The sequence below is a fragment of the Neovison vison genome, chromosome 3 (genome assembly GCF_020171115.1).
Source record: "Neovison vison isolate M4711 chromosome 3, ASM_NN_V1, whole genome shotgun sequence".
Classification (NCBI taxonomy): Eukaryota; Metazoa; Chordata; class Mammalia; order Carnivora; family Mustelidae; genus Neogale; species Neogale vison.
In genome coordinates this window covers 108378958-108393208 of record NC_058093.1, presented here as the reverse complement: position 1 = coordinate 108393208, position 14251 = coordinate 108378958, and the positions used below count along the sequence as shown (strand labels likewise).

Genomic DNA, 14251 nt, shown 5'->3' with positions numbered 1-14251 from the left:
GTTATTCTAAATATAATTGCTTAACAATTTAGAAGTTTCCAAATGGAATGACCAGTAAGTGGGTAACATCAGTAAAGACACAAATACATTAGGACTAGATAGGACCTTAATCACCATATGATCCAACTCCTTCAATTAATCCACAACAATCATTGGGATAAGTCAATGACCTCCTCAAGGACACTTTCCGGAAAGTGTCAAGAGTTTTGATGAATGAAGACTGCTTCCCTTAGGTATTAAAAATGCCACTACTAGCTCCAAATGAGTACACTGGATCTTCAAAACAAAGGTCCAGTGAGTGAATGACTATTGTATTATGATCTTTGTGGTAACTAGACCCTCTCCCCACCCTCCTAACTAGTGAGGATAATTAGCTTTGTATATAGACAAGCCATATTTCAGCAGAGTTCCGGCATACAAACTGAAGGGCTTTGGATCACCAACTAAAGCTTTTAGGAACATTTCAAATGGTATCACAAATCTTCGTTTTGTAACAAATGAGCACTGAAAAGTAAAGAGATGTGGGTAAGGAGAACTGGGTCCTATTAAAGAAAGATGAAGAAACTGGGAAGAGCAGGGGGAAAAAAGAAAGAAAACTTCAATTTAGAGAATAGGGGCTGGAGTGATGTAATTCTAATGGAAGCTAATTCTCTCATAATTCTGTACCCTGGTATGGACATTGCTTCTCTAGTTTTTCATTTACATGTTCCAATAGTGGAAATATGAATCTGGTTTGGAGATGTGGGCTCTGAGGGATTGAACAGAAAGAGAGTTCACATGGATTGTCAAAGACAAGCCTATTCAACCATGGGAACATCTTTAGGACTCTCTTCCAAATGAGCATTCTAATGCTTCCTTCACTTCTGCTGACTATAATTGTCAGAAAAGTATACCGCAAACACTTCCCTGCTGAAAAAAGTCAGCCTGGTATTTGTTTATTTATAATATTACCTATTGATTGGGTTTGTGCATAAGCTTCAGATAACTCAAGGAATATTGCATTCTCTTTATTTAAAGATGTTTATGACTATGATTGACATCCTTGTATATTTTACATGAGGTTCTTTCTGTGATGAAAGGCATCATCATAGAATAAAGAGTTTCTGATTTCTTTCTCAAGGCTGTTATCTCTGTGAATGGTATGTAGCACCAAACAGCTAAGATGCTTGGAGATCAAAGTGACTCATTAGGTTAAAATTAAGGCAGTCATAATCACATAACATCTGAATATTGGCAAAAATAAAGTGAAGAGTGACCCTTATAAGTATTGTGCATTGCTCTTATCTTCTGAATGCAATTTCTTGCATTATCATAGTCTTTCCACGTAATAAATATTTGAAGAATCTCCTTAGTAAAATACTGAATTGCCGTTCTGTTTGGGCGAAGATACATATCTCAGTTGCTGTTTTATATCCAAGCCTGTGAGCATGGCAAAGTTGCATAAGTGGACAGACATTCAATGTGTTAGCTGTGGCATAACCAGGGCTAAAACCCATCAGCATTTCAAACTCCTAGTTTCACTTGAATCAGCTATCCTCAAGTTACATTGTTTCTTCTTGTGCCAAAGGAGTTGATATCACATGTAAAATGGTTTTTCATTTAACAGTGGCCTATCATAGCTACATTCGAAATTAACTAATTCCCTCAGGGTAAACCCAAAGGAAATGTTGTAGCTACTTAATATCCTGAAAATCTGGAATGGGGGAATTTTCACAGTTTTTATTACTGGTTGGTAATTATGTTCTCTGCACAGATTCATAATACCTATTCTGTAGCTGGCCTTCTAACCTGACTTTATTTTAATTTTGTTTAATTAGAAACTTACAAAATCCATAATGGGTAAGCATTCATTTCTCTCTTACAGACAAATGCCCAAGTTTTGGTCAGATTATAAGAAAATTAAACACACACATACATATACATTCTATATGCAACAGTAATAACACTATTTTTTAGAATAATACAAACAATTAAAAGTTGTTTTTATTTGAACAAAGGTCACAGGTATACTTAGATACCACGGAGCGTCTTGCGTAAATAACTCATGTTTAGGGATACTTTCACAAATGACATAAAATGTTATCTCAAAAAATAAAAATCTTGAAAAAAAAATTCTCCAAGTAATCTGTATACTTATACAAATTGACTATTTGAAAGGACATTTATCTTCTTCAATACATGCATATAAATGTTCATGGATTGTAGATAAATAGTAAACCAAAGTCCTAAATTTAATGGATAAAGTATGTGGACAATTGAAGTCGGGAAGAATTGTGGAATGCTAATGTTTTTCTCTTAGAGGAAGATCACCGAGATAAACTGAGTTGAGAAGTAATTTTCTGCTGCCATGCTACTGAACTAATACATTTTGTTCACCATAATAAAAAAACATTCATCATTATTCTTTAAGAACACTGACCCCAAAATATTTAGCAAGTAGCATGCATTCAATTGAATTGTTGATTGGAAATAAGAAAATTAAACTGTCACTGATGAAATACTAAAGCTCATTACCACAAAGTTTCATTTGAAATGTTGAGAATTAGCTTTATTGCTGCATCAGTAATGATAAGCATGAGTCTTAAATCCACGCCATTTAGGTTTTATGAGCATTATTAAAACATATGAACCATAATTCAGTTAATTTACACAAACTGGCATTCTACAATTTATTTCCTTGCTCTTAAGAAAAGGTGCTACATAAGGAAGCCCCAACCATATTCCTGTGGGGTATGTTCTATCTATTTTACCCTTATTCCTCGCCCCACCTTTATGGATCTTCAAAATATTCACTATTTCCAGATAGGTAAATGTGCTAACGGAAAAACAGCTCTTTTGCAGCTATACCTTTGCATCATTAGGACAATACTGACCTCTAGTGTTTTAGGAGGTAGAGAGGCTAGCTCAGCACCATGCCTAAATTCCTCTAACTAAACCGCTTAGATGTTTTTCTAAAGCACCATGGGAACAATTTCACTTAAGAAGAGGAGGAGGAAAAGGAGGAGGAGGAGGAGGGGAAGTGGGAAGAGGTGAGGAGGAGGAAGAGAAAAGAAACATCAGATTCTAACCTTGTCCTACCTATTATCTGAAATGATTTCTATACTAAGTCCTTCTGGCTCCTCCCTTTTAGAGAGGTTGACCTCACTCGTTTAGAATAGAAACTTTAATACAATCTTTATAAGACATTACCACTAACAATGGATTCTGAACCTCCAAAACTTCCAATCACAGAAACACTGGCTCTTCTTTGGACCATTTTCACAAAACAACATTTGTCTAATTGTCTTCCCTTGAGGAGCAACTCTGGGTTGAGTATAAGTATCTCTTACACAAGGTCCTCTTGAACCTGAGTGTGGGCAAGTGATGTAGGGGGACTCACAAGTACTAAGTAGTCTTCCTATCTTTCTCTTAAAGTGGTGTTATGTTCCAGTACAGGTAAGCATTTCAGAGGTTCCTGGGGGTTGGGAGGTAGCAGACAGAGGAGCAAGCCCAGAAACTCAAGGAACCTTGATAAAACATCTCTGGAAAAAAACACAGATGGCTTAATTGCGTTCTTTCTCATTTAGGAGTTTCCAAGCTGGAAAAACTTCCCTCTCTCTGCCTAGAGAGGCAGCTGAGCAATTGAGCTTGAACCTCTGATGGCTCTAGCAATTTATTCAACTTTGACGAACTGGGTTCTTTAAATACACAGTGCAGGTGGTGGATCCCCAGGTGTCCAGCCTTCCTGCCTATTAAATTAAATGCCCTGCACTTGCTGAGGTTAGAGCTTGGATGACAGAGTGTACACTTAGTGCATACTCATTATGTGTTCTTTGGCACAAAGATTTTGGGGGTGGAGTGTGCATCAAAGCTCTTCCTCCTGTAACAGGGGCAGCCATTGATCTTGTGGTTTGACTACATTGGGCCATGACTCTTAGGCCAAAACTCCCAATCCTATTAAACCGATGCCTATTGGTTGCAGGATACCCCAACTGAAGCCTCCTGCCTACGGGAGAGCTGAAAGCCATGTCTAGTGAGGTACTGGGTATATTGCAAATCCCAGGCAGCCGCATTCAGAGATGAGCCACTGTCACCGAGTGCGGTGGCTGGGAGCATCTCTATCTCTGGAAGCCCAGCCTTCAGTGCATACAATCCGAACCCGGGGCCCTTCTCCGGAAAAGCTTTGGCGAAGACCAGGCAGGCGAAGAACACGGACCTGGCGTGAGGCACGGGGAAGAGAAACCTTCCCTTCTCCCCCGAACTTTGCGATTCGGGAAGAAGGGCAGGAAATTCAGCGGGGCTGGCTCATCCGAGCTCTGCTAACTTTTGGGATGGTTTGAGTGCTAGAACCACACCAATCAGCACTTCCCCCCTTTTTCTCTGTTCAGGGCAGTCACAATTGAACATGCTTGGACAGCTGAGTGTGTTTCCCCAACGCTGGCGTTTCCCATCTCACCTACCCGCCCCCAGCTCCTGGTACTCACAATTTGTCGCTGTTAATCCTAAATGCCACAAGCCGGAGAACAGCAAAGTGAAAACGCTGGTCAGCCTTGGTACAGAATCCATTTCCCCCGAGTAAGCGGTCCCTCCCAATCGAATCCCAAATTCGCAGGCGCCAGCCGCGGCTTCTTCTTCTGCTCGCTCTCTCTCTCCCTCTCTCTCTCTCCCTCTCTTCGGCACCGCCTGACCCCCTCCCACCCCCCCTAGGAGAGGCACTCGCGCCTTCACTCCATCCCGTGTCCAGACGCTCCACCGAAAAGGTAGCGGGCTCTGCCTCTGAGCTGCGGCTGAAGCTACGGTCCCCGCAACTGCCGCTTGCTGTACTCGCCCTCCTCGCCCACCTCTTCCTCTTCTCCCCCTCCTTAAAGGTGCAAATCCAAACCCCGCTGCAACACGAGGCGCCAAGCCCAGCAGACAGCCACTGCACCTCGGCCGCCGGCGCTGGGATCTGCACCCGGGCCGGCCGCTCCTTATAGGCGAGCTAGGCGCGCGGCACCGCCCCCGGCCAGGCCCGCCCCGCGCTCTCCTATAAGAGCGGTCTGGGCGGGTCCTCTGCGCGCTCCGGCGCCCTGGCTCCAGGCCCCGCGCCGCGGCGGTGCGCTCCGGCGGCCGGGGGGCCGGGGGGCCGGGGTCCCTCTCCCGCGGGCGCGCCTCGATCCCCTCCCTGCGCTACCCTTCCTCTGCCTCCCCACCCGCCCTCGATCGGAGGTGCAGCGAAGACATTTCAACCAGGTTTTCCAAGAACATTGCTGTCCGAGTGATGCTGAAAGGAGTTGGAAGACAGAACGCATCAGCAAGAGCGAATTTCCCATGGAAAGCTTGGCAACGAGCTAACAAGATGCCTTTTTTTTTTCTTTTTTTTTTTTTTTGAGAGGAGACGGAAGACTTGAATTATTAAATGATGAGCGATTTTCAACCCCGTGTTTATTTCCTACCAGGCCGACGGGTATTGATGATATTGGGATTTCTGGTTTAACTGTTTGACGTTACAGCCGAGTCCCTGGTCGTCGACCCCGCGCCCCACTCCGTCGCTCTCACTTTCAGGGCGACCACATCCACACTTCACTCTTAGCTGTTAGCATGTAGCTTGGGTCGAGTACTGCAAGGTGTTCAGGGCTTTACGTTCCCGAGAGAGGGAGAGGAAAATTCGGTCTCTCGGTGACAAATGATGGGAGTCAAGCTGGGGGTCCTGCCTGGCTTCTAAGATTGGAGATCTGGGCCCGCCTCCACCCCCCACCCCCCACCCCCGCCATGGAAGGATTAAAATTTAAAAGGGGGTAAAGAGTAGTTCTGGTTCCTTCCTAGAAGCTTCCTGTTGGAAATTCTGGTTCTCTCTTTGGCTTCTAGTTTACATCTGGGGATTCTCCTGCTTTACCATAAATCAATTTTATTTTGTTTTTATTGGAAGCTGTCAGAGAGCTGTCAAACCTTAACAAAATGAGGGACCATAATGATTTCTCCTATGTGAAGCTTAAAATTAAGTTGGGGTAGAGTCACTTCAGAGGAAGTTGATGCCTCCTCCTCCCTCCACCGGCCCCCCCTTCCCCAGGCAGCAGCAGTGCCCAGGCAGACTTATTTCACATTATAGATTCCTGACAATAACCTTTGGTCTTCCCCTATCAGATGAACAGAGAATAGCAGATTGAGTTGGGTTTCATGCAGCTTCTGCGTGAATCCTGAGGTTAATATGTGGTTTTGGTTAGGATTGGACTCGCTGCACTGGAATACTAAAAGGTAATTTGAATGACAATTGGATTTGTGACACCATTATTTTATCAAAGAAAGAATTCTGAGGGGCCTTTCACCTGTAACTTAAAATGACCCTCTTGTCTGTAAACTCCTCCTCCTCCTCTTCCTCCTCTTCTTCTTCTTCTTCTTCTTCTTCTTCTTCTTCTTCAAGATTTTATTTATTTGAGAAAGAGAGAGCACCGTTGGGGATTGGGGGTAGGCAGAGGGAAAAAGAGGAAGAGAGGAAGAGGAAGCAGACTCCTTAGTGAGCAGGAGGTAGGGCTCAATTCCAGGGCCCAGAGATCATGACCTGAGCCAAAGGCAACCAAATAAACCACCCCAGTCAGTGCACTTTGTCTATAAGCTTCTAACTGAAAATAATTGTTAGTTACTAGATTCTTGGGCGATCAGAAGACTTCTCCAGCTTAGGCTTTACCTGTGGAAGAAGATCCATTTCCAGGAGATGGTGAATCACAACAGATCAAAGCTGAGGTGATCCAAAAATCTGTGGGGTTCAAAGAGGTCTGAGTAAGGAGGGGGCCTGGTGTTCAAAGTCAAGCTGATCAGGCCTGCCTCTCCTTCTACAGGGGGCCCCAAGCAACTGCCACCCATCTTTGGCCTTTGAACATTTCAGATAAAAAACACCTTCGTGGGGCACCTGGGTGGCTCAGTGGGTTAAGCCGCTGCCTTCGGCTCAGGTCATGATCTCAGGGTCCTGGGATCAAGTCCCGCATCGGGCTCTCTGCTCAGCAGGGAGCCTGCTTCCTCCTCTCTCTCTCTGCCTACTTGTGATCTGTCTCTGTCAAATAAATAAATAAAATCTTTAAAAAAAAAAAAAAAAACACCTTCGTGGCTAGTTAAATCATACTAGAGAATCTAGAAAAAATACGCACCATTATCCAGGTTTATATGTTCTTTAACATTTAGACATGTTTTAAAAGAAATAAAATAGTACAAATATAATTTAAGCTGCTTTTGCATTCTTGCCTTATCCCATTTATTTCCCATCATACCTAGAAGTAAACACTTTCTTTTTCATTCTTATACATCATGTTTTTATACATTTACCACAAGTATTTACATCCCTAAACAATATATGGTATCACTTTGGTTGTCTTTAATCAACATATAAATGGTATCATACTGTTTCATTTTGCACCTGCAGTTTACTCAAAGTTATACTTTTTGAATTTATGCATTTGGATACATGTAGTGCTGATTCTTTCATTTTAACTGCTGTATTATATTTCATTTTATAAATATGTGACTTTATTCATTAATTCTACTGCTAATGAATCTACAGACTATTTCCTGTTTTTTGTTTTTTGTTTTTTGGTTTTTGGTTGTTTTTTTTTTTTTTCTTTTTTAAGGGATGGGAGGGCAGATAGAAAGAGAGAATCTTAAGCAGGCTTCATGCCCTTTACAGAGCCCTCTGCAGGACTGGAGCTAATGACCATGAGATCATGACCTGAGCCAAAATCAAAGTCAAAAGTCAAAGTAACTGAGTCCTCCAGATCTCCTCCAGAGAATTTTTTCTTTTTTCCCTAACATAAGCAATACACTCTTGTACCTGTCCCTTAATATTTCCCAAATATGTACTTAGGAGTCAAATTTCTGGGTCATAAAGCATGCTTATCCTCAGCTTTAGTAGGTCTCTCCAGTTGCCCTATAAAATGATGTTAGCAGTTCACTCCCCTTCCCCCATAGCAGTGTGTGAAATTTCCCCTAGCTCCATAACCTTGCTGAAACTTTAAGACCTCTCTTTTTACAAATGGGAAAATGATACCCAGGGAATACAAGCTTCTGTTCAGTGAGTAATGCTCTAGGGCATCATCCTACCTTGTCCACCAATCCAAAAATATTAGATAAATAATTTTTTTTAATTATGGAAGATGTGGGCTTCATTTCATGTCACAATGTCTTAAAATTGAATCTACCTATGTCAATAAAATATGCTTGAAATATATATTAAAAGACAAGCAGGGAAATTGTCATGTGAAGCTCCTAAACTGAATAATCTTTTAGATATTAGTGAGTATTAGAACTCTGCATTTAGATGCCCATATGCAAACCTAGTGTATACTATATAAATTGCACCTAATTTAAAGTCCTATTTACAGTTGTAGCATTTTTCTCTCTCTCTCAAATACACCTGTTCTCAAAGCAACTTTGAGCCTTAAACAACAGATATTTGTCTAAGATTTGTTAACATTTCAGCAAGAATACTGCAGCTCTGAATGGAGCGAGGGGTAAACAGCTGTTCCTTTTAGACAATAGTGTAAACAATGCCATCTTCTGGGGCCATTTTGCCAACAAGTTTTTATTAGCTGTAGAATATTAATCACTGTTAAAACTGTTCTCAGCCAGATTGATATTTACCTTTTGAAATTCTTTTGTAAACCTTTTTGTTTGATAAATCCACCTTTCAAATGCTGGAGTAGAAGGTGAATAATCTATCAGTTTCCTTGATGTTGCTTTATATAGAAGAAGAAGAACTCATACTTGCAGAGTGCCTTGCTTTGAAGAAGCTTAAAAATTATGCATAGATAGAGCAGATTGATTGCTAACAGGAAATGGGGGGAAACAGATAATTGAAATCCTCAAATGCCTGAATTTTAGAATGATAAATCTGAGCATCTTCTCAAGACAAACTTTTGTCCAAAATATTAAAAAAGGAATGACTTGGACAGGCTTTGGTGTTCATGTCCCTTTAATTTTCCCTTGGGTCCTTCCATTTCTTTCCCTTTAATCGAGCTGAAGGGAAAGAATCATAATCAACTGGAATCTTAGCCTTGGTATATTCAACAAGTGGTTTGCCTCGTGGATTTTGTAATCCTCCTGTGAGGTATGTAGGAGGTATGTTTGTTCATCTCCATTTTACAGATGCTATCCTAAGAGGAGACAGATATTGACATGTTAAGTACCATACAGAATTAACGGCCCCCACCCATATGGTACTTTAAAATGAAAACCCCTCATCTTTTTTCCTTTATCTTTTGAGAGCTAATAGGTCAAATTCACTGTGACGTATTGGTGCCTGTCACATATAGGGGAAGAGTTGGCATTGATCACAATAGGCTACACTGTTGTGAGTATCAGTACTTTGGGATTATTTCAGCTTCACATATTTGTGGTTAGTTGTAAAGATGGAAGGATGATTTCTGCTGCCATTCATATCTTTAAAATAGAGTTTTTAAAAATAATGATGTGGCAGAAAGTTAATTTAATATTTATACTTTCACCTTTATTTCTTGAAAAAAAAATATATATATACATATATATATTTTTTTCTTTTTTCCTCTTTGGAGCATGGAGTCAGCAACATGCTACACCTGAAGGGCGTAGGAAATAGGAAAAATGTTCCTGCTCTCTTGGAGCTAAAAATGATTTGGAAAAGTATGATGTAAACACATTAAAAAGTTAAGGTAACAGTGCAAGTTAGCATGTGATTAAGTGCCAAATGGCTCAGATAGTAAGTGTGATAGGAGATTTTAAGTTGACAAAGATTACTTCCTCTGGGAAGGAAGACCTGCATTTGGCATAATGAAGTAATTCTCTCTTCATGGGTAAAGGGATTTGAGTCACCCTTGGCCATGGAGATTGTTATTCACATTAGGTTAGGTCAGGTAGCTTTGCCTCATAGGAGGTCACATTTTAGGATCATGTAGGCAGAATTCTACTTTTACAGGATGGGCTTTTCTATTCAGGCAAAGGGACCTCAGCCAAAGGCGGAGTACAATTCACTTGAGTCTCTCCCCACTATTTTTCTCTCCTTGTGCCACTTCACTTCACACTCAGTCTCGTCACCACCATAGTCATCCTTGACCTCAAAACTAGTTATCTTCTAACATCAGTCTCCTGCAGATAGAACAACCCTTTATGTACTTTGACCTGAAGTGCAGGTTTCTCAGCTGGTAATATGTTGTGCTGTTTACACATATTACGCTTTCTTCCTTCTATGGACTACTTCTTCCCAAATGGCTAATTTTCACTCACCATTCCACTCCAAATTCAGCTACCACCTCTCTCTTGAATTTTTTGGTGATTTCTGTGCAATGTTTTTCTTCACATGTGTTTTCCTAACTCTGAGTAATTTCGCAGGAGTAATTTATCAATGAACATTCAATTCTTAGTCTTCAGCATACATGCAGGCTTTCAAATAAAATATATATATATTTTTTTTTTTAAAAATTATTATTTATTTATTTATTTTCAGAAAAACAGTATTCATTATTTTTTCACCACACCCAGTGCTCCATACAAGCCGTACCCTCTATAATACCCACCACCTGGTACCCCAACCTCCCACCCCACCACCACTTCAAACCCCTCAGATTGTTTTTCAGAGTCCATAGTCTCTCATGGTTCACCTCCCCTTCCAATTTACCCAAATTCCCTACTCCTCTCTAACACCCCTTGTCCTCCATGCTATTTGTTATGCTCCACAAATAAGTGAAACCATATGATAATTGACTCTCTCTGCTTGACTTATTTCACTAAAATATATATTTTTTATATTAAATATATTTTTATATTAAAATATATTTTTAACATGTATATATAAGTGTGTGAATATATATGTATACATATATTTTTTTATTTGAAAGCCTGCATGTATATATGTATATATATGCATGTGTATACACACGTGCATATATATACATATTAAAATATATTTTAATATAAAAATATATTTTAATATAAAAATATATTGAATATAAAAATATATATATTTTTATTTGAAAGCCTGCATATATATATATATATGCATATATATATATATCCTTTTTTTTAATTTGACAGAGATCACAAGTAGGCAGAGAGGCAGGCAGAGAGAGAGGAAGGGAAGCAGGCTTCCCGCTGAGCAGAGAGCCCAGTGTGGGATTCCATCCCAGACCCTGGGACCATCACCTGAGCAGAAGGCAGAGGCTTCAACCCACTGAACCACCGAGGCACCCCTCAAAAAATATTTGATGAATGAATCATGTTAGATACAAAAAGACCTTGTCAACTTTTTAAAAGGCTACATCTACCCCCTATCTTCACCCCTATTCACCCGCTGTACCAGAATTCAGAGACTCCTTTGAGGGCATTTACTCTTATTTTCCCTGTAAATCAAGATGTCAATTACATGCAAAATCAATAGGAATACAGTTTAGGTTAGTATCTTTATAGTTCATTTTTCCTAGACATATATTTCTCAAATACTTGGATTTATTTTGGGGGGAGGAATTCACCCTTTAAAGTATTCATGTAATTATATTTGTACAATCCCAGCTGTGCCGTATCTGGAAACATATATCAAGAAAAGGATTGGGAGGGGGGTGGAGGATTCGGTGAGCCTGGTGGTGGGTATTGTGGGGGGCACATATTGCATGGAGCACTGGGTGTGATGCATAAACAATGAATTCTGGAACACTGAAAAGAAATAAAAATATATAAATAATAACAAAAAATAAGCTTCAAAATACAGTTGTTTAAAATAAATTAAAAAAGAAAAAGATTGGGGTGCCTGGATGGCTCTGTTGTTAAGCATCTGCCTTCAGCTCAGGTCATGATCCCAGGGTCTTGGGATCAAGTCCGAATCAGGCTCCCTGCTTGGCAGGAGGCCTGCTTCTCCCTCTCCCACTCCCCCTGTTCGTGTTCCCTTTCTTACTGTCTCTGTCAAATAAATAAATAAAATCTTAAAAAAAGAAAAGAAAAGGATAGGGGCGCCTGGGTGGCTCAGTCTGTTAAGCATCTGCCTTCAGCTCAAGTCATGATCCCAGGGACCTGGGATTGAGTCCCTTGTCAGCCCCTCTACTCAGCGGGGAGTCTGCTTCTCCCTCTGCCCCTCCCTCCAACTTGTGCTCATTCTCGCTCGCTCTCTCTCCCCTACGTAAATAAAATCTTAAAAAAAAAAAAAAAAAGGAGAAGGATCTCTCTTCTTCACTTATTGCTGGCTCTTTCTGAGGGGAATCTTCCTTACAATCTCTGAGAAGTTGTTTGTGATATATATCATATTTCAGGATAAACCTGTTTGGAGTTTAATGAAAAGTGTTCTGAGCTCAGAATCAGAAACCCAAATCATTAGCTTTGACTTTACAGCTTACCAGGTACAAAACCCTGAGTAAATAATTTGGTCTTTTGAGAGTCAGCTTCTACAACTGTAAATTGTGATAACTTCTGGTTTAGGTATTTTGGCATAGTGAATATAATCATACATGTAAAAGCATTTTTGTTATATAGGCACAAGTTATAAATATCATGCCTTAGTGCAAAGAAGACAATTTAGTCAGCCTCTAACCACTGGATTTCTCATGCATTTTATTTGCTAGTTCATCCCTGAAGTAAAAATGCATGTAAGTATCCAAAAACATTACCTGTTCTATGGGAAGTACACATAATTCATTACTTAAAGGCATCACAATAATTAAATTAACCAACATTAATTTATTGAGCAACGCTGATGTGCCTAGACATGTATTATTTCCTTTTGGTTAAATAGGTGTCCTAGGGTGCACCTGAGTGGCTCAGTGGGTTAAAGCCTCTGCCTTCTGATGAGGTCATGGTCCCAAGGTCCTGGGATTGAGCCCAGCATTGGGCTCTCTGCTCAACAGGGAGCCTGCTTCCCTTCCTCTCTCACTGCCTGCCTCTCTGCCTGCTTGTGATTTCTGTCTGTCAAATAAATAAATAAATAAAATATTTAAATAGGGTCCCTAGAAAGAGTTGGCTTGGTCCAGTCTTCAAGGTTCTTACACTCCTCTCAATTTCAAAATACAAACATAAGTAATGAATGTTTACAGGTGAGAAAACTCTAACTCCAGTCCATTGAAGTGACAGATATTATTGGTTTCTTGACCAACAACCATTTGCAATTTCTTCCTTGATGGCAAAACAGGCTGTCGAAGGAATCATGATTTGACTAAGCCTTTACAAGTATATTTCCCTTAGAGAGTGATTATGTGATGCTTGCCTTGTGGCCCAGTTCTGAACAATAGTATTCAAGGGGAAGGAGAAATCTTTTTTCTCTGAAAAGGGAGAGGAGCATGAATAAAAATCCTGTTATCCCCATTGCTTTCCCACAGCATGGTTACTATCTCACAAGGGCATAAGGTTTGTAACTCCAGTAGCCAGCTTGGGAATATGAGGGGATGACCAGGACAATGACATGGCCAAAAACAAAGACATGTCATGGGTATTAATGCCAATACTGAGTTATTTCTTCTCTGGAACAATAAATGTCTGTATTGTTTAAGCCACTGCTAGTTAGGTTCTCTAGAGGAAAACAGAACACGTATTAAATATCAACCTGCAGTACGCATTATGAGTTTGTTTTCTCCTTTTAGAATTCATGGAAAAATTCTGAAGGAAGTATCATTAGCTACATTTGGCAGATAAGGATACTGAGGCTGGTGAAAATTAAGTAATATTGTCCAAAGCACAAAGCTATCAAGCAGAAATGGTTCTGATTTTAGAGTTTTGGTTTGTCATGCCATCACTAGTGCCACAAATGTTTAGAAATGAAATGCATATATTGTGTGTGTGTGTGTGTGTGTGTGTGTGTAACTTGCTCATTTACTCTCCAATATGACTGACAATTTGATTTCTACGATAAAAAAAAATTATTTGGGTTACTGCTGGCCTGCTTCTATGTCTCAGGGAACAGCTGTCTCTAAAGCCAGCTTGCTATGACTAACTTGGTTAAAGAAAATTAGTGAAGAGCAGAGGTAATCTCTTCAGTTCCAGGTACTCACCTGATCTTTAAGTCAGTCAGGCTGACATCTGAACATAGGATTTGTGATAAGTACTACTATGAAAACTCTTCTACAAAATTTAAATTTCTTTGAAGGTATATTTTTCAGGAAATACATTATTTGTAAGGAGAAAGAGCTGATTTCAAAGGATTATTTCATTATGTAACCTAATCCCTAGCATTTATGTCCTTTTGTCCCTTTTGCATTTGAAGCAGCATAGAAAATACAGTGAAAACATCTATAATTTGCTTTTTATTGGCATTTCTAATAAGGTAGAATGAATGTTAGCCTAGAGCCAGCAGGGGGTG

At 40.1% G+C, this 14251-nt stretch overlaps 1 protein-coding gene across 2 annotated transcripts in view; it reads right to left on the bottom strand.

Annotated features, from left to right (window-relative positions):
* The window catches only part of CNTNAP5 (contactin associated protein family member 5), an 858994-nt gene extending 854167 nt beyond the window's left edge, over positions 1-4827 (bottom strand). Inside the window, exons 1-2 of one of the 2 annotated variants that reach the window (XM_044242676.1) lie at positions 4821-4827; positions 4464-4481 (exon numbers count right to left, since the gene is read on the bottom strand). Coding sequence is in view for 1 of the 2 variants with exons in the window: in XM_044242675.1 (XP_044098610.1) it covers positions 4464-4545 (82 nt within the window). In the remaining variant the exon portion in view is untranslated. Of the gene's footprint in view, positions 1-4463; positions 4750-4820 lie in introns of those variants that run through there. The other variant, XM_044242675.1, reaches the window with a different exon arrangement.
* Between the last annotated feature and the right edge of the window lie 9424 nt (positions 4828-14251).